The sequence below is a fragment of the Lampetra planeri genome, chromosome 20 (genome assembly GCF_965212315.1).
Source record: "Lampetra planeri chromosome 20, kcLamPlan1.2.h2, whole genome shotgun sequence".
NCBI classification, from domain to species: Eukaryota; Metazoa; Chordata; class Hyperoartia; order Petromyzontiformes; family Petromyzontidae; genus Lampetra; species Lampetra planeri.
In genome coordinates, this window is record NC_136126.1 from 2,029,201 (window position 1) to 2,049,696 (window position 20,496).

General features: G+C 55.0%; 1 protein-coding gene across 3 annotated transcripts in view; it reads right to left on the reverse strand.

Moving 5' to 3' along the window:
- Positions 1-10,561: 10,561 nt before the first annotated feature.
- LOC144724268 (tenascin-R-like) overlaps positions 10,562-20,496 on the reverse strand; it is a 44,147-nt gene continuing 34,212 nt past the window's right edge. For all 3 annotated transcript variants that reach the window (XM_078603254.1, XM_078603253.1, XM_078603252.1), the window contains 12 exons: positions 19,821-19,967; positions 19,394-19,516; positions 18,437-18,589; positions 17,538-17,660; positions 17,006-17,149; positions 15,321-15,451; positions 14,563-14,695; positions 13,971-14,122; positions 13,008-13,104; positions 12,151-12,312; positions 11,598-11,761; positions 10,562-10,728 (listed from right to left, as the gene is read on the reverse strand). In XM_078603254.1, the coding sequence (XP_078459380.1) occupies positions 10,624-10,728; positions 11,598-11,761; positions 12,151-12,312; positions 13,008-13,104; positions 13,971-14,122; positions 14,563-14,695; positions 15,321-15,451; positions 17,006-17,149; positions 17,538-17,660; positions 18,437-18,589; positions 19,394-19,516; positions 19,821-19,967 (1,634 nt within the window). In that variant the 3' untranslated portion in view covers positions 10,562-10,623. The remainder of the gene's footprint in view (positions 10,729-11,597; positions 11,762-12,150; positions 12,313-13,007; positions 13,105-13,970; positions 14,123-14,562; positions 14,696-15,320; positions 15,452-17,005; positions 17,150-17,537; positions 17,661-18,436; positions 18,590-19,393; positions 19,517-19,820; positions 19,968-20,496) is intronic.

Below are 20,496 nucleotides of genomic sequence, written 5' to 3' on the forward strand. Positions count from 1 at the left end.
CTCACTCGTTTACTCCCACTCATTCATTCACTTGCTCACTCACTCACCCACTCATTATCTCAATCACTCATCCACTCATTCTCTCACTCGCTCGCTCACTCACACACTCACTCATTCACTCACTCACCCATTCATTCTCACTCGCTCATTCATTCTCTCACTCTCCCATTCACACACCCACTCATTATCTCACTCATGCACCCACTCATTCTCTCACTCGCTCGCTCACTTATACACCCACTCATTCTCTCACTCACCCACTCATTCTCTCACTCACCCTCTCACTCACACACCCACTCATTCTCTCACTCACTCACACACACATCCACTCATTCTCTCACTTACTCACACGCTCACTATCTCACTCACACACCCACTCATTGACTCACTCACCCACTCATTCTCTCACTCGCTCGCTTACTCACTCACACACCCACTCATTCACTCACTCGCTCACTCATCCACCCAACCGGCGTACTGCGGGTCAAACCCTTATCGTTGCGCTTCTTCCACCGCACTACTCGGCGCTGGAATTTCATCGAGCCGACTCCTTTGCCATCTCTTAGAATCACGAACCCTGCTCAGTTCAAGAGGCGTGTCACAACTCTTTGAGAGTCTCAACAAAATACACAAATACCGGTCACTGTCAGTACAACCAGCGCTCCCCTTGAACATGATGGACACGATGACATTCTTCAGGAACTGGTGGTTTGACATCACTCCCAGTGCACACGCGGTGGCACACGTGTTTGTAAAAGCCCCGTTCTCGTGTCTGCACTCGATTTCTTGTGCAGTGATGGGAGCTCCTCGTCGTATCTCCTGTGAACTTTGACACGGCCGACTGTTGCTGACCGCTTGGCGTTTTGTGCACGTGCTTAGCAACTGCGTTCAACAATAAAACTCATTTGACGACACTTTAAGTAGAGTATGTTTTATTACTTATCATTGACAACCGGCTGCATGCAACTGCATGCGTATTTTGCATTTGTGTGTACGTGTGTATGTATAGGGGAGCGGTGGGGCAGTGGTTAGCGCACTGCGCTACGAACTCGGCGACCCTAGTTCGATTCCCGCTCAGGACCAATAGCAGTGGCGAATATCAGAACCGATACTGGGCCTTAAATGAGTACCTGGTGTGGTGTGCAAACATCGCTACTGGGGAGACAAAGGCGGCCGGGCGTGGTGCTGGCTATTGGGTCAAGTGCTTTTGGGGCAAGTGCTCGCTAACAGCACTTGCCCCAAACGTCCGTTCAGACTACACGGTGAACCTTTGTATTTGTCTTCAATGATGCATGCATGTGTGTACGTGCGTGCACACCACACACTCTCTCTCTCTCTCCGTGTCCCTACACACTCAGGAATGCCTCGAACCCATCATCACAGCCCCTCGACCAAACCTGAAATTGAACCCTCCCTTCTGCCGATTGTGGTTCAGGAACCCGACCACGGACCCCAGGGACTCGTCCCTGGCTCTCCTCCCTCCCGCGCCTCTCCTCCCGGCCACCCGATCTCTGGCGGCGAGCAGTAGCAGGAGGACCATGAGACACCGTCTCCTCCCTCGCCGCGTCGCCCACGCCTGGATCAGGGCGTCTTCTCCTCCCGCTCCTCCTCCTCCTCCGCCACGGCTCCCTCCATCATCATCTCTGTCCCCTCCACGGCCGAAGCGGAACCTGAATCCGCCCTTGTTCTTGTCGACCCCTCGCAGCTCCTTCACGATGTGGTTCAAGGGCTCCTCGCTTTGCTGCACGGAGCGAGCCGCGTGATGCCCCGGGGAAGACGATGATGACGAGGAGGAGGGGGACGAGGAGGGTATGAGACCGCCCGGGATCACTGCCCCTTGCTGGCGAGTCGCAGCTGCGGACGCAGGGAAAGATTCTCGGAAGCCCAGGGGCTCGGGCAGGTGAAGAGGGCGGCAAGAGGGCAGCAGCGGTAGCGTGGCGAGCGAGATGAGAGCCATGCGGGCGAGGTGCGTGTGGATGTGCATGGCTGCGGCTGCTGCGGCTGCTGGAAAGGGGCACACGTGTTCGGGGTGATAAGAACAAAACGTGCGCGAACTGATTACGCTCTATGCGAGTCTCTGAGTCTCCTGCCACTCTGTGTGGATCTATGAGTCTCTGTGCGAGTCTGTGTCTAAGTGGGAGTCTGCGTGTCTGTACGAGTTCGTGTGCACAGATCGCTGTGCGGGTCTATAGGTCGCCGTGTGACTTGTGTAGGTTTTCTGTGTGCTCAACATGGATCGCAGTACAGGACTTCCACATCGCGTCTCAAGCCAAGTATAAAACAAGTCCCGAAAGCACCGGCGGACTGACGAAGCGGTGAACACACAGAGTGATGCAACAGAGTTCATGCACAGAGGTAGCGGCAGCACAAGATTATAATAATTTGTCATCAAACCTGGACTTAATCGGAAACTCATTGCAGCAATTTATGAACGGGGGTGGTTATTAACACATCCAGCGTTCTCGTCACACTTGGCAGGAGTCAGTCACAAAGACAAAGTTCCCCCCGTATCGCCTTAACAGACTGTTGGAGCAAGTGCTGTTAGCGAGCACCTCTGAAGGCCGGCACGGCACACGAGGGGGTGGGTGGCCAACACCACACCCCGACCGCCTTTGTCTCCCCAGTGGCTATGTTTCCGCGCCGCACCGGGTACTCGTTTGAGGCTGAGTCGACCTAGGCGAGGCCCAATTCGGGTTCGGATAATCGTCGCTGGTGTCGACCGTGAGCGGGAATCGAACTCGGGACGCCGGGTTCGTAGCGCAGCGCGCTAACCACTACACTACCGCTCCCCAAGAGGAGTCAAGTTCCACTCACCCCACTCGCCCCACTCACCCCACTCACCAGGCACTCTGATGGAAAGTTGCAGAGGTGAGGAAAGGTCCGGCAAAGTGGTTTGTTGCATCACATGGCGCGAAGTCCAACGCCACTCACGAGCCCTCTTCCTTTTATATATCTCGCTGTGTGTATGTCATACACGAGCTGTGTGTGTGTGTGTGTCATACACACGCACACACGCACGCGCTGTGTGTGTGTCATACACACACAGCACTGATAATTGCCGCGTGAGGAGGAGTGGGGGAGTGGGGCGCTCGCCCCAAATTCATTTTGAGCATACTTTAATATTGGAGGGGGATGTGTCCCCCCAAATATATATATTATAATTACGGCCTCGGTGTGCACAGATATGAACTATGATCTGCGAGGTTGATGAGGGTGCAATTGCAATATTACTCACAACTCAACTATGGAAAGTGCTGTTGTTATTCTTACTGCAAAGGTGCTGCTAAATGTTGAGTACACAATACACGACAATAATGATGACGCTAACGAGCACAAGTCAGAATTGGACAAGTAGCCCAACGGATATGTCCGCTTCAATGCGATTCGTGACCACCATCTCTGGTCGTTGGGTTCGCAAGAATCTTAATGGGAAGTTACTGGGATCATCACTAGGGTTGTGTTTGTGTGTGTGAGTCACTGGGTCGTGTGTGTGTGTGTCACTGTGTTTATGTGTATGTGTGTTCCACTGTGTTTGTGTATGTGTGTCACTGTGTTAATGTGTTAATGTGTGTGTGTCACTGGGTTGTGTGTGTGTGTCACTGTGTTAATGTGTTAATGTGTGTGTGTCACTGGGTTAATGTGTGTGTGTGTGTGTCACTGGGTTGTGTGTGTGTGTCACTGTGTTAATGTGTTAATGTGTGTGTGTCACTGGGTTGAGTGTGTGTGTCACTGTGTTAATGTGTTAATGTGTGTGTGTCACTGTGTTAAAGTGTGTGTGTGTGTGTCACTGGGTTGTGTGTGTGTGTCACTGTGTTAATGTGTTAATGTGTGTGTGTCACTGGGTTGTGTGTGTGTGTCACTGTGTTAATGTGTTAATGTGTGTGTGTCACTGTGTTAATGTGTGTGTGTGTGTGTGTCACTGGGTTGTGTGTGTGTGTCACTGTGTTAATGTGTGTGTGTGTGTGTGTCACTGGGTTGTGTGTGTGTGTCACTGTGTTAATGTGTGTGTGTGTGTGTCACTGGGTTGTGTGTGTGTGTCACTGTGTTAATGTGTGTGTGTGTGTGTGTCACTGGGTTGTGTGTGTGTGTCACTGTGTTAATGTGTTAATGTGTTAATGTGGGTGTGTCACTGGGTTGTGTGTGTGTGTCACTGTGTTAATGTGTTAATGTGTGTGTGTGTGTCACTGTGTTAATGTGTGTGTGTGTGTGTGTCACTGTGTTAATGTGTGTGTACTTGTGGGGAGCGGTAGTGTAGCGGTTAGTGTGCTGCGCTACGAACCCGGCGACCCGGGTTCGATTCCCGCTCACGGCCAACACCGGTTACGATTATCTGAATCGGTCCCGGGCCTCCCCCAGGTCGACTCAGCCTCCAATGAGTACCTGGTGCGATGTGTAAACATCGCCGCTAGGGAGACAAAGGCGGCCGGGCGAGGTGTTGGCCACCCACCCCCTCGTGTGCCGTGCCGGCCTTCATAGGTGCTCACTAACAGCCTCTACAGTCTGTAAAGGCTAAATGGGGGATATTTGTGTACTTGTGGAGAGCGGTGGTGTACCGGTTAGCGCGCATCGCTACGAAACCCCTCTTGGGCCTCCCCTAGGTCGACTCGGCCTCAAATGCTGCCCCCCCCCATCCCCTCGTGTGCCACAGTGCCGGCATTCATAGGCGCCACTCGCTTACAGCACTTGTCCCAAAAGTCTGTTAAGGTTACACGGGGGATCTTTGCCTTCGTCTATATCTTCGTGCGTGTCCTTGGGCCCCTCGTTATAGCTTCAGGCTCTGGCCCTGGTTCCCGTTATTGTCGGCCGATGACACATTCAGCATTGAACACTTGAATTGATCTTCTTGGTTCTTTCGGTAAAGTCACGTAGAAGGGAAATAATAAAACAACAAAAATAAAACATAATAAAATAATTCTCACGACGTTTCGGCCACAACGCAAGCAGCCGTCCTCAGGTGAAGAACAGCGTCTTCCCGACAGACCGAATTGAGTTGCGTGTTTTTATCGACCAGATTTGTGAGCATAGCGCGAGGATTATTAACACGTAGGTCCCCTCCCTTAAAAAAGTTCTGAAAGAGCCTATGCGTGTGTGTGTATGTGTCTGTGCGTGTGTTTGGGGAGCGGTAGTGTAGCGGTTAGCGCGCTGCGCTACGAACTTGGCGACCGGGGTTCGATTCCCGCTCACGGCCAACACCCAGTGACGATTATCTGAACCGGTCCTGGGCCTCCCCCAGGTCGACTCAGCCTCAAATAAGTACCTGGAGTAGTGTGTAAAAAAACATCGCCACTGGGGAGACAAAGGCGGTTGTGCGTGCTGCTGGCTCACGCACCCTTGCGTGTGCCGTGCCGGCCTTCATAGGCGCTGCTCGCGAACAGCACTTGCCCCAACAGTCTGTTAGGGCTATGCGGGGGATCTGTGTCTTTGCAAGTGCGCCTCCGCCTGGAATGGTCGCTGGACTTATTAGAGAGACAATTTGGCCAGCACCCATTAGGTGAAGTGAGTGTGTACGTGTGCAGTAAACGCTCTTAACTAATCAACACGCAGCCGTGGCGACGAAGGTGGACACTGAAGACGTTTAACAAACGAGCCTGACATTTAGGGTAATTGAACGATAGTTTTTTTGTGTGTATGTGTGAAAGATAATTATCTGCATGCTGACTCTTGAAGGGGAAAGCACACTGTGAGCAAGTAAAACTGAGAACGCCATATACCAGATGTACACGTGTGCAGTGTGTTTGTGTGTAGTGTGTGTGTGTGTGCATGTGTAGTGGGGAGCGGTAGTTGTAGTGGTTAGCGCACTGCGCTACGAACCTGGCTACCCGAGTTCGATTCCCGCTCACTGCCAACACCAGTGACGATTATCTGAACCGGTTCTGGGCCTCCCCTAGGTCGACTCAGCCTCAATGAGTACCTGGTGCGATGTGTAAACATCGCCACTAGGGGAGACAAAGGCGGTCGGGCGTGGTGTTGTCCATCCACCCCCTTGTGTACTGCGCCGGCCTAAACAGCACTTGCCCCTGCAGTCTGTCAAGGCTATATACGGGGGATCTTTGTCTTTGTATGTGTGTACGTGCTGTAAAATAACAACTCATTGCCGTTTCATGCCACCAAAGTGCATAGACATCATATCGATCTTTCGGCAAAAGTGTTATTGGGGCTGTGAGCCGGTGCACATCGTGGCGAGAAGGGATGACGATGACCGATGGATGACCGACGGTCGAGACTGGTGAAGGAACGGCAGGGGAAGGCTTGGAGAACTGCAGCCAATCGCCCTGTCCGTGGATAGACCGCGGGCTCACGACGACGAACGCGACCACCACAGCGGTGGCGGCGGAAAGAGGGAAGAGCGTCGTCGAGTGAGTTGGTTCGTTCATCCGTTTTATTGTTCACAGAGACGCGTCATCATTTGGCGAATTGTCTTGTCGGCAGGGTCGGGGGGGGGCAGGAGGGAGTTGGGGGGGGGGGGCGCTGGGAGGCATTTCTGTTTAACTCGACAACACAAACATCCCATGTATTATCCAACTGAGCCCATCACAACCTCCGGTGCAATTGCAAAGCATAGTACCACTTTGTGAGAAGTGAAAAGTCGGTTCGTGTTACGGATGGACTGGCATCGTCCATGGGAATGTGTAATTGTCACCACTGGCTCAAGGGGCAGCCCCCATTGTACGTCAGAGCAGAGTTGTTGTTGTTTAAACTTTGACTTAGAGACATCGAAACACATACGCGGCGCTGGTGAATTACACCGGTCAGACTTGTGAGGCTGTTATGGTAAAAAGAAAAGGCAAAATCACGACCATTTGCGCGAGTTTTCACTGCCCAGGCGAGTCGTGAATTATAATCAGACGTTCCGGGCGCAGACCTAAGCCTCCCACGGATCTCCCTTCCCCCCCCGCTGCACTCCCTCCGAGGGCCGACAACCACATTTGCCGTAGCAACACCTGTGTTACATGGTCTAAATATAATACGCTATGACCAAGAATGCCCTGGGGTTTCTACTCTACCGCATACATGTGCAACTGTGATAAACTCTAAGCACTTAAAAAGTTAAGTCTAGTATTAATAATAATAAAAATAACAGAAAGATCCTCGTAGCTGTATTTTGTGAGGATGCAGGAGCATTGATAGAATCTATCGAGTACGGTATATACATTTCATACACGGGCCCGGCACACATTGAAGCTTAGTCCACGCTGAAGACAGTCAAAATTAAAGCGTCCAAACTGGGATTGAGGGGGAAACAACGAAACGCACGTCACCGAAATAAAAACATTGCCCTCGTAAAATAGAATAAAAACCGTGTGCCGTGTTACGAGATTATAACAGGCTTTAGACTTTTCATTGTTCACGCGGACAAGTTAAAGCAGCAATCAGTTCAAAGGGCAGAGATGTAGCCGATGGACATCACAAGGAAAAGTTTTCCCAAACTGTCTCTGGCCCAGAGAATACTCCATGTGACATTATCAATGTCGCCAGGACTTAGGGATTCAAATTGTAATCTCTGTCTGTGTGAAACTCGGACAGTTTTCTCTTTGGGCAGGGCAGCAAAAAGGTTTTTGGAGACCTGGGGTAAAGATATCCCCTCGGATGTGAGGACAGAGGGAAGCTGCCCATCCTCGCAACGGTTTATCGTCTGGTAGTTTTTATAATTAGGGAGAGAATACGGCCCTGCCATAGTAATATGGAATTTCCACAACTGTCTCGGCACTGCCGACAACAGCAAATGCCCACGGCCGAACGCTCGTTCGAGCTCATTGGGAAACTTGATGAGTCTTGACAAATCTGCATCATTAAGAGAGTAAAATATTGGGCTGGCGGTAGGTTCTAGATTTGAAGCTTTCGTGACTGCAAAGATTCATATTCTTAGGTTTTTTCGGTAAAGTCACGTAGGTAAAAAAAAATGAAAAAAAATAAAAATCACGACGTTTCGGAGGCAACACAAGCTTCCGTCTTCAGGTGGAACCGTCACAGCACGATAGCTGTATCAACGTGACTTTACCGGAAAAAAAAAACCTAAGAATACTGGCGGTAGGTACCAATCAATCTCGGCCTGGCCCTGACTATATCACGGCCAGAAGAAGGGGAATCTAACCCAGTGCCTAGTTTACACTAACAACATAACACGAGTTTGAAGCTCAAGTTTCCGTCACAGCGGCATGTGTCTCTAGAATTGTTGTCAACTCGAGTTTGAATGTTGGACGATATCTCAAAATATCATGGGACATTTCAATTCGCGGCTAAGCCTGAATTTCTTCTGTCAGAATCCAGGCAGAGACGAATAGATTTCATATTCATCAGTAACAAGGTCTTGATATTTGACTCGCAAGGAACTTGAGTAACTTGAAAAATCAAATAATCACTGTTTTTTTTTTACAAACAAGTCCTTCAAATGTTGTTCCATCTACTAGTTCCTGCTTCTTTGATGATGTCCACAGCTATTTCACTGAGACTGAGGGCAGCTTTCCTCTTTTGCTGTTCATAGGGCAGCGGTTTACTTTGCCCTCCAACTTGAGTTCTGGGGGGAAAATAATCAGGCGAAACCCAGGTCCAGTCAAGCCACCTTGTTGGCCAACCCATCGCAACGAGGTATTTGCTGCGCCACGGTGGGCCCTCTAACAAATAACGCCCCGCTCTACAGCCGACATTCGGTAACGGAATAACCCGAAGACTGATTCGGACACCTCGCTCAAAATCCAAACACCGGCTCTAACCAAGCATTAAGTAGCGACCGCGTGCAAAAGCTACAAACACACACACACACGCACGTGCTTGCTAGGGCACACACAAAGTCTTCACAGATACACCTCCACCATAAACTAACGATACGCCTTACCAACAAATCCACTTTCCAGGACAATCAACGCGTGCAGGTTTCAACTTAACGATGACCGCTCGCCCGTCTTTGGTGCGGGACAAGTTACCGCGAGTCTCCGAGTGGGCATTGTCGTGCACGATGCCGATGGCGTCATCATCGTCATCATCATCATCATCATCATCGGTGTCGTCACTTCTAATAAGTTCTTGCGCCGTTGAGAATCCTCTTTCACCGCGTGTGACCATGCGAAGCGACGAGCGCGCGTGGCGACATCGGCAACGTGATACCATCCAGCATGCGGCCCACCTCCAGGTCGACCCCAATCGCAGAGGCTGCGACGTTAGACCACGAGCCAATTAGGGTTGATCGGTACCACCTGGGGAGACAAACGCTACCAGTGTCCACCATGGCAGTGTCCACCGTGATCCCGTCTCGTTTGCAAATGCATTTCCTGTTTATTTTCGTCTTCCGTGAATGATTACCATCACATTCGTTTTTTTGGGGTTCTCAAACGTACTACGGTACCGTTTGCTAACAACACGTTTCTAAAAAAAAAGCTACTACGTCGACCTTGCTATCATACATGTTTGTGATCTAGAGATAGCACGCTGCAAATAAATCACTGGTAGCATTTGCCAGCCTAGGTAGTACCGATAAGAGGTTATTGGCATCATTGGCTCAAGAGACATACTGGGAACCTGTTTTGGTTTCGAATTCAAATGACAATGGAGAGTGGATTTAATGTTTTTAATCTATAGGCGAGTGGCAGCAGTGCTCTGTGATTGTATATTATATATACACACACACTCACAGACAACATGGGATTTGTATAATGCCATAGACGAAGTGTTTCTAAACCTGTCGTGAAAGATGCATGACCACTCATTTATTGAATAAACCGTCAAACTATCTGATTCATAATAGAGTTTCCCAACGATGTAACATTCGCAAATAAAAAAAAACACCCACAATGTTTTAATCACAGCATGCCACTTAAATGTGGGAGCAGTTACAAATAAACCCTAGGCCGTGCATCCCTTCCACAAGTCACGATTACTTACGGATCGTCACAATCCCCATGCAACGCGTTCGACAGTTTTCGTTGCGTCTTTTCACCGTCTCCGTTTGCATCGTTCACCCCGTACGCTCTCTCGCTCTCTCTATCTTTCTCGCTGCCCTGTTCGCCGAGCAGAAACCCAGTCCGTCTCGACTGTGAGGAAACCCGGTTGCGTGCAACTGTTCGCAACTGGTCGCAGAGGCACGCAAGTTGCGCGACTTTGGTAGTGGGCGGGTGACCGGGCGGGCGTCGCGTTCGCCGTGGAGGTTCGCGGTTCGAATCCGGCGGGGCGCCCTGGTTAACGCTGCGGCGGTGTGTGCCGACCGTAACGATCGCAACGCCGCCGTCTCGCTTCGCTCACAGTGGGACGTTAAAGATCCCGCAACGTCGTTTTCCCAAAAGAGCAAGGCCATCGCGAGTGCCGGCCAAATTTGCCTCAATCGGATAATGGCACCGTACGCTACTCAATTGGGATGACGCACGGTGGCAGTCGTCGCACAGCCCGACCCGGCAGACTGATGCCCCAGGTCACGCTCGGCGAATGAGACTCCAGCCTGGTCTCCCAAGTGCTCACCATGGCTAAACAAAAATACAAAATAAAACCCATCGCTCAGGTGTGCATCTGCCTTTGGGTGAATGGGTTCGTGCTCTGGCCAGTGTGGGGTGAGTGGGAGGAGGGGGAGGGGAGGGGGGTGAGAGGGGGGGGGGGGCTCCGCTGCGGGGTCGGGATGGGAAGGAAGGAGGTGAGCGTTTAGCGCTGCTCCCCGGGCGGGTGCACGTATCCGTGTGGACGCATCTTCATCTCGACGAAGGGGATGGAGTGCTCGTGGCCTTTCCAGTGGTACCAGTTGATGCCCTGCCCAGGGGCACGCACACGGACACGGCGTCACCACGGCGCTCACACGAGCTCTCACGCCGGGGCTCAACAGTGTCGCATTCCGCGCGTGCAGAAATGCGATCGCGCGCACGGCCCGGCCGAGCACGGTTACGTCATTCACACGACCAAAGCGACATTTGCGGACCATGTTTCTCCACTCCGCGACACCTGGGGAAGAAGGATGCACGCGGTTCGGCGACGCAGAGCAACTTCATTCAAACTCCTGAGAGCGGAGGGCGGAGGGTCAGACACTCCCAAGTTATAGACCTTTGTCCGGGGCACGACGGCTAAGGAATGCGCAACTCCGTTGCATTGCCGAAGCAACGAATTTGGATTGTTTAACGTGGGACGCCGCGCAACGTAAGAAGCGTGGAACAAATAATGATTAGAGTGAATCTACCCTTCTCCGCGTTGATACGGAGGGCGCTATTGGCATATCTTATAATGCCCGCCGTGTCCACGGATACCTGCACAGCCAACCGTGTCCATGTGCGGTTACCCGCACAAGGACACGGATAACGGGAAGGCGGAAAGAATCCGCAGCCCCTTCCGGGTGACTCTTCTTACTCGCGAATAAACACCGACAACAGGAACAATCCGCGTGTCGACTGGCATCCACGATATAGCAGAATTGGCGGATATTAGGGATGGATATAAGGGGCTGCGGATAGATTTAAAACTAATTTCTTTAGAACTGCTTTTTGTCTTCAGTTTGTTGCCCTTCCCCCCCGCCGCACCTGCGATTAGCACGGCCGGCCACGTACGGCGCGAGAGACGCTCAACATCATACGCGGCACACAAGGGGCGTTTCCCCGCACGCGCTGTGCGGGCTGCGTCGGCGTGCGCACCTGGCTGTGGCTGGCCTCGCCGTACTTCCCGTTGAGGTTGACGCGGTGGCAGTTCTTGTACCACCACGCGCCCTTGTAGGAGATGGCGCAGTTCGTCACCGCCACGTCGTTGTCGCGGTCCGGCGCCGAGAACGGCCGGCCCTGGTGGTAGGACAGCGAGTCGCCTGCGTGGCGCGGCACGGCCGGCCGGGGATCATCCGGGGTCAAGGGTCGGTGGGAGGTGAGGGGGCGGGGGGTGCAGGGGGGGACAGGGTGAGGGTCACAAACAGATGCACGTTGAACGCACGCTCAAACAATCTAAAGCCACGCGTCGCACGGATTTCTGTAACGCTCTCCACCGTGCGCCAAGAGGCGTTCTCGTCTCCTCCGTTATCCCTGGGTCAGAGTTACCTCAATCCAGTAGTGCCCGTCTTATATTGGCGAGGTGCGGTGGCATTAGCAGCTTTGCCCATGACAAAAACCTTGATCAACTTCTCTGCCTCGTCTGGGTCTGTGGGTCCGGCCGTGCCCACGGTGCCGTGCGGTGCGTGCGTGTGCCGGGCCAACCCCCTACCGGCCGTGCCGTTGTAGGCCCCGATCCGCAAGCGGTACAGCGCGACGGCGTCGGCCACGGCGAAGCGGTCGTAGAGGGCGAAGGCCTCCTCGGGGCCGTCGTGCAGGTCCACGCGCAGGTCGTAGCGGCCCTGCTGCGTCAGCCGGTGGAGGTTGTCCAGACCTGGGGAACGGCGATCGCCAGCGGACGTGAGAATGTCGCACAGAACCCTTCGTCCGCACGGCCTTCCTTCTGGGGGTGCGTCGTTTCAGCAGCATTGACTCAAGACAAGCAAACTCTGGGCCGGTTTCGACGTTCAGCGTTCTCGTCAGTGGGGTCGGGGCTTGCGCTGATGGGGAAATAGAGTGGCGGTAGTGGTGATGACGGTGGTGGTGGTGGCGATGAGGATAATGAAAATGTGCAAACGGAGTGATCTTGGAGTTAGTTTTACGTCAAGCCACCACCCCTGACTTTAACAAAATACGAGATATCCTGGCAAACAGCTGCCTGCGACGAATGGCGTCGATTCACGGGCGCTGTTTAAAAGAGGCAAAACAACGCGGGGGAGACCCAGATGAATTACGCGCTGTCCACACGGTTGATGCACCGTGTGGCAACTCTCAACTTCATGGCGATCGTCACTGGCCATTGTCGCCAGCAACACTTTTATTTATGACGAGCAACCTGCTACAGCAATAGCATACGGTGACCGTGGAGTTCCGGTATTTGCGTGTGTGAATTTTGGAGTGGTTGTGTGCGTGAGCGTGCGTGCGTGCGTGCGCGTTTGGTGGTTGTTGATGGCTGTTGCTGTTGTTGTTGTTGTCGTGGTTGGAGCGGTGGTCATGCCGGTGACCCGCGGTGGCTGCGCTTGAACCGACCGAGCCAGAACTCATCGCGGAGGTCGCCGAATCCCCGCGCGTACGACTTCCAATCGCGGAAGAACTCGGTGCGTCCGTTCTGCCGCCGCTGGAACACCTATAGCGACGGGCACGGCGGGGGGGGGGGGGCGTCAACCCCACCCCGTTAGTGAACGTTGATTGACGTCGATGAAAGTCCGTGCAATATTTTGTGAGTTTCCCATGTGACGCAGTTGCTTTCCGCTCCGATTTCTATTCGCTTCATTTTTGTACCTCGAATTTATTTGTTTCTGCTTTTGTCGATTTTGTGAACCACGTCACTCTGGCAAAATGAGACTTATCCTGGTCTCTTGAGTGGCCACGCAAGCCAAACTATGGCCGGCACAGAAAACCCACCGTAGTCTCCGCTGCTTCAACGGAGGATGAGGAACAGAAAAATGACACGAACTCTCTCTGCCGAAGCCCTCTCATTGTGGCCAGCAGACCTCGACATTGGCATCTGGCTCCTAAGCACATTGCCGCTACCATCGTGCGCAATAATGGAGTTACAACTATACTACACATCCATACTCCACATCTATAATGACAAGGGGAACATTTTGATATTTTTTTTCCCCACCCAAAAATGTTGTTGGTTAATTTGCGCTACGAATCCTAACTAGGGCCGACATGTATAGGGCACATACGCGTGTGTATACACGCGGACACACACACAAAGATCTTCCATATAGCCTTAACAGACTGTAAGGGCAAGTGCTGTTAGCGAGCACCTATGAAGGCCGGAACGGTACACGAGGGGGTGGGTGGCCAGCACCACGCCCGACCGCCTTTGTCTCCCTAGTGGCAATGTTTACACACCGCACCAGGTACTCATTTGAGGCTGAGTCGACCTAGGGGAGGCCCAGGACCGGTTCAGATAATCGTCACACACACACGCACGCACACACGCGCGCGTGCGTGCGACCATTTGCGACCATTACTCACAATCCAGCCGCCCCCGTCCGTGCTCATGTCACAGAAGACGAGCAGCGGCTGCGACTCGTTGTTGCGCACGTACACCGTGTACACGCGGCTCTCCGTCTCGCCGTTGAGCGACTGCTCCGCGCAGTCCTGGGGGTTCTGGATCAGACGCCCGTCTGTGGTGGGACGCACGCACGCCAAGACATACAGACACAACAAAGCTCCCCCGTATAGCCTTTGACAGTCTTTTGGGGTAAGTGCTGGCACGGCACACAAGGGGGTGCGTGGCCAGCACCACCACACCCGGCCACCGTTGTCTCCCCGGTAGCGGAGTTTACACACCACACCAGGTATTCATTTGAGACCAAGTCGACCTCGGGGAGGCCCAGGACCGGTTCAGATAAGCGAGCTAACCGCTACGCTACCGATCCCCGCACACACCTACACACAAAGACAAAGATCCCCCGTGTAGCCTTAACAGACTGTTAGGGCAAGTGCTGTAAGCGAGCTCCTATGAAGGCTTGCACGGCACCCGAGGGGGTGGGTGGCCAGCACCAAGCACACACACGTGTGCCTGTGCGTGTGTGCGTGCGTGCGAGCTGGCCGCGCCCGGTACCGGTGGTGAAGTCGGCGAGGGCAGCGGCGCTGCGCTCGTCCCCGCGCAGGGCGTACAGGCCGGCGCTGTAGGGCGTGCTCCTCGTCAGGCCGTCGAGATGCCGCGACGAGGCCCCCGCGTCCACCTGCAGCTCCTGCACGGAAACGATACGAAGGTCCCCCGTGTAGCCCACACCGTGGACCGTGACCCTCTGGTACGATCGGCAGAGGTGATCCCGCTGGGCCGCGTCAACGCGCCGGTGGCGCCCGTCTCGGACGCGACGAGAGAAAGCCGATCGACGGGGCAAGTTGTAAGTGAATGGAGGAGAGCCACACGGCACGTTAGGTGGACTGATCCGAGGCCTGACGGTTCAAGGATTCCGCGGTGGCTAGGGGATGTTAACGACCTCGCCTGGTATAAAGGAGGTCGTGGGTTCGGTCCCGACCCTGACGCCTGCTGCTGTGTACTTGGGAGTTTGCGTGTCTCTCTCTCGCCGTGGTCACGTGGATTTTTCTCCAGGTCCTCCGGTGTTTCCCTCCACATTTAGAATGAACATCAGGCATTTAGCGTATATGGCTGCTATAAATTCCCACGTGACGATAAGCCACTTCGTTCAGCTATCATTTGTGACAGCCAGGGTGGTCGCTTCTGAAAAAGCGCTACGTAGCTCAGTGGGCCTTACCTGATAAAATAGCAAAAAAAAAATTGTAAGTTTATAAAAAAAAAAAAATTCCGGCGAGCCGAGCGTGCGGCGCAGGAGGAGGCGCGTTGTCGCTCACCGTGGTGTCGCCGTCGGGGCCCCGCACCCTCAGCGTGTATCCCGTGATGTTGGCAAGTGGCGGGCGCCACGTGAGAAGCGCGCTCTGCCCGGCCACCTCCACGGCCGCCAGGTCGCGCGGAGCGTCGATCGCTGCAGGAGGCGGGCGGCGGAGACCGGGGAGCAGACACGCGGAGGGGACGGCGAGGAGGTGCAACGTGCGTGTGTGTGCGTGTGGGGGTGTGCGTGTGGGGGTGTGCGTATGGGGGTGTGCGTGTGTTGGGGGGGGGGGGGAAGGGCAGTGCAACGGTTAGCGAGCTGCGGCCAACACCAGTGACGGGGGTCGTATTTATGTGTCTGTATGTATGTTGAACTTATACTGGTAGGAACGAAGTGGACCAGACCACCAATAGATTAATGTGTCCGTCCGTCCGTCCGTCCGTCCGTGTATCAACATCGCCCCCTACTGCAAACACTTGGCATGACCCTGTCCGACAAGATGGCCGCCCGCTCCCCCTGCGATCTGTGAATTAAACAAGATGGCCGTCGCTTCCGGCGACTCACGGCGAAACTTTTTGATCGACTGACTATGGGCGAACTCATTTATTCTGGTGGGTGAACAGTGGCGGGGAGGGGTGGAGGAGGAATTGATGATAAAAACAAACTTGCACCATCGTTACAGCTGCCGCGACGAGAGATGTGGGAGGAGAAGCGGCGACCGCTGCCTTGCAGGTGAGAGGTGCGTGTGTGTGTGTGCGTGTGTTTGCGTGCGTGCGTGTGTGTGCGTGTGTATGCGCGTGTGTGTGCGTCTGTGTGTGCGTGTGTGTATATGTGTGACTGTGTGCGTGTGTGTGCGTGCGTGCGTGCGTGTCCGGCCCACTCGAGCGGCGTGATGAATGGGCGCTATTGGGCTTCGGATCGTTATTCACAGCGAACTGGAAGCGTAGCAACACAACTTCATTACGTGTGCGTGCGTGCATGTGTGTGTACGTGTGTGTGTGTGTGCGTGCGGTGTGTGTGCGTGTGTGTGCGTGTGTACGTGTATGTGCGTGTGTGCGCGTATGTGCGTGTGTGTGTGCGCGTGTGTGTGCGGTCGATATCCCTGTACCAGTATTAGTATTATTCCTACCAGCCCACCCCGCAGGGTCCTGTTTTTGCACCTTACGTGGCCAACCGGGCTAATCGGAGGTGCCATGGAAGAACAGATTGGGCTAGTGCTGCGTTAGTAAAAGTGAACACAAGGATGGGTGAGCTAGGAACGTGGCGGTTTTTCGCTGTCATGCTGTACGGCTCTCCGATGGAGGCCTAACGGCGAGAAACACTTTTGCCGGAGTACAGCAGATGCGGTCACCTCCTTAGTGAATGGACGACCGATGAAGAAGAGTGGGCAACGTTACCGCTCAGAGTGACTTTGTCTCATCTCAACACAATTGAAAGGGCATCCCCCAGCACAAGGTGACTCAGCACCTGGCCTGCAAAAAGGGGCATTACTGTGGTCTGCCAGTAGGGGGACAGTGGTTGCAAAGCGTCATAACAATTTAATAGTTTGCGGGTCGTTTTTCGAATTTAGATAATTTGGGCGCGCAAGCCGCACTGTACACACATGCGCTAACTTACATGCACACCCGAGCGTACGCCCACGCACACACGCACACAGACACACGCACGTGCGCACACGCGCACACACACGCACACACACGCACGTACCGGTAGTGACTGAGTAGGAGATGGGCTCGCTCTCGACGGCGCCGCTCAGCGACGCGACGCTCACCTCGTACTCGGTGCCCGGGGAGAGCCCGGTGAGCGTGTGGCTCACCAGCGCGCCCGCCACCGTGACGCTCTCCACCTCGCCTGGCACGGCGGCAACGACGGCACAGCGCGGCGCCGGGGTCAGCGCGGATCGGACGCGGGGGTCAACGCGGCATGACGCGGGGTCAACAAGGGATCAACGCTGCATGACGCGGGGTCAACAAGGGGTCAACGCGGCATGACGCGGGGTCAACAAGGGGTCAACGCGGCATGACGTGGGGTCAACAAGGGGTCAACGCTGCATGACGCGGGGTAAACAAGGGGTCAACGCGGCATGATACGGGGTCAACAAAGGGTCGATGCGGGGTCAACAAGGGGTCGACGCGGGGTAAACAAGGGGTCAACGCGGCATGACGCGGGGTCAACAAGGGGTCAACGTGATGTGCCGCGGGGGGGGGGGGGGGTGGCAAAGAGACGATGGCGCTCTCACCCCCGTCGGTGGGCACGTAGGAGACGATGAACCAGTTGGGCGCGGGGGTCGGGCTCAGCCACTTCACCTCCACCGTGCTGTCCGTCACTGAGCCAAAGGTCACCGCCAGCGGGGAGCCCGAGGCTGCACGAGAGGGCGGTCACACGGCATTGACAGCGCTTTTATTGCACCTCCAATTAGCGCCCCCTCCCCACCCCCCCCCCCCCCCGTGCACCTCTGATTAGCACGGTTAGCTACGTACGGTGCGAAAGAAGTTCAACGTGCATACATACAGGTGGCAACCTTTGCCCTTGGACATTGATTTTCAAACTAATTTTGGATTTTCCTTTAAACGTCATTTCATACACGAGTGAAAACATGTTTTTACCCGTACACGAACAGTTACTTCAAGTATTCCCAAAGGGTGTTTTCGCACAACGCCCATGCACGGATGACAGTGACGATCAAGACATCAGGAGAAAGTCAGAGCAAAGCCTCTGCCGATCGAATTTAGCGTCACGGCATTTGGTTCTCATCTCCCGCTCACAGTCCTGCTGAGCCAGCGGTGGAAATTCCACATTCCTATTGCCGTCGGCAAGTCCATCCTTAGCGAAAGCGCTAGTTAACTTTCCCCCATGGTGGTACTCATTTAATCGACCCTGGAAAGATGACGGGCTGAGTCAACCCACCCAACCAGGGATTGACCTCGCGACCATACGACTTGCAGCCATTCGCTCTACTGCTGGGCCGGATATGGCATAACCATACATGGGGGGATCGCCGGGGAGGGGTTGGGGGGAGTAGAGGGGTGGATGGGGGTGGAGCGGCGGGCGGTGGGGTGGAGGGGGGTGAGGGTGAGAGGCTGAGCGATCGGCCGCAGCACCGTGGCTCCAATTGCCGGGGGACGTCGCGCTCCTCACCCGTGGTGAAGGTGGTGGCCCTGGGCGGGCTCTCCAGGGCCCCCTTGACGGCGCGCACCGTCGCGTGGTACGTGCTTGCCGGGCGCAGCCCCGTCAGCTGCTGCTCGAGGCTGGGGGCTGGAACGTTGAGGGTTTCCTCCTCCTCTCCGCCCGCTGCCGGAACAGAACACGCGAACCGTGGTCATGACGTTGGTGGTGGCGACGCGGTTAAGGTGCGGCGGGCTGACGAGCGAGTTTGATCCCTCGCCGTGGCTATCTGGCGACGAGAGCAACGTGCTTGAGCACTTCACTTACTTGGGGGGGAGAGAAGGCGATAACGTTCGGAGCAGATTTTCCAATTGTTCATAAAAGACCTGGTGCTGACTGAGAAATATCTCTGGGTTTAGTCTCCATTGGGACCGGTGGTGGCCCTGTATACGGTACAGCACAACCACAGATTGCTACGTAAACTATAAACTAAACTACTTCTTTTTTACCAGGTAAGGGACACTGAGCTACATAGATAGCTCAAAGAAGTGGCTTGTCATGTGGAATTTCCTAGCAGGTAAATACTCTGAACACATGCCGATTCTAAATCTGGAGGGGGAAAACCGGAAGAAAACGGAGGATCCGAAGAAAAATCCACACAAACACAGGGAGAATATGCTAATTTCAAATATACAGGCATCAGGATCGGGATCGAACTCCACGGCCTCCTGTATACGAGGCGAGGTAGTTAACATCTCGCAACCGTTGCAGGACTCTCATTGAATTATGAAGCGGGATTACGATGCGGTACAATATTCTACTTATTTTCCATTGTGGGCAATGCGGCGCATCTGGTAAACTCCCCCACCCCCCAGACGACATTGGTGTGACCCCCAAACCAAACCTGACCCAGACCCCCAACACCCCCCGACTTCCCCTGACCACCCCCCCCCCCACCCCGCGCCAGTCGCACTCAACGCCCGAGCTCACGGTGGCCGCTCGTGGAGTAGGTGACGATGTAAGAGTCGACGGGCGCCCGGCCCGGACGCCACACCAGCAGCGCCTCGGAGGCCACCACGTTCACGGCCAGCAGCGCCACGGGGCCGTCCAGCACTCGGGTGGCGGCGGCGGCGGTGGCGGCGAGAGAGAGAGAGAGAGAGGATGGAGTGGGTGGAGCGTGGGCGAGTTGGCACGGGGGGTGGGGGGGCGGAAAGGAGGGGGGAAAGCACAAACCAAGCAGACAGCAAAAACTCTGAAATGTCAGATTCATCCGTTCGTTATTCATTCAATCGTCCACCGCCACCTCCCACAAGCAGCGTGGGCTGGTGGGGCTCAGCCCTCTCCGGCCATCCCGACGCTTACACGGCCGTGGGGGGGAGGGGGAGGGGGGACCCGGTGCTCCGTTTTGCGCCGCTACCGGTGGTGACGCTCCCCGTGGAGGCGTCGTTGTTGTCGGGGTCGGGGAGGTAGGCGAGCCCCACCGTGTACTCCGTGCCCGGTGCGAGGTCCTGCAGCGTGTACTCCGTCACGCCGCCCGCCAGCGACACCGTCTCACGATCCCCATCTACGGGGGACAGGGGCGGCGGACGCGGCGCAATGAGCAGCCTCGCTGTGGCCCCATCATCGTCGTTGTCAGAGCGTCGTCGTCTCAGCCGGAAGAATCCAGAATGCTGTTACAAGGAATTGTCTTGCTGTATGCCAGTGGTGGCGGCGGTGGCAGCGGTGGTGGTGGTGGGGGTGGCGGTGGTGGCGGGGATGGCTGTGGTGGCGGTAATGGCGGTGGTGGCAGTGGTGGCGGTGGTGGTGGCGGTGGTGGCAGTGCCAGTGGTGGCAGTGCCGGTTGCAGCAGGGGTGGTGGTACTTATGGCGGCGGTGGCGGTGGTGGCAGTGGTAGTGGCGGTGGTGGCAGTAGCGACGGTGGTGGTGGTGGTGGCAGTGGTGGTGTCGGTGGTGGCGGCGGCGGTCGTGGTGGTAGTGGTGGCGGCAGTGGCGGTGGCGGCAGGGGTGGTGGTGGTGGTGGTGGCAGTGGTGGTGTCGGTGGTGGCGGCGGCAGTCGTGGTGGTAGTGGTGGCGGCAGTGGCGGTGGCGGCAGG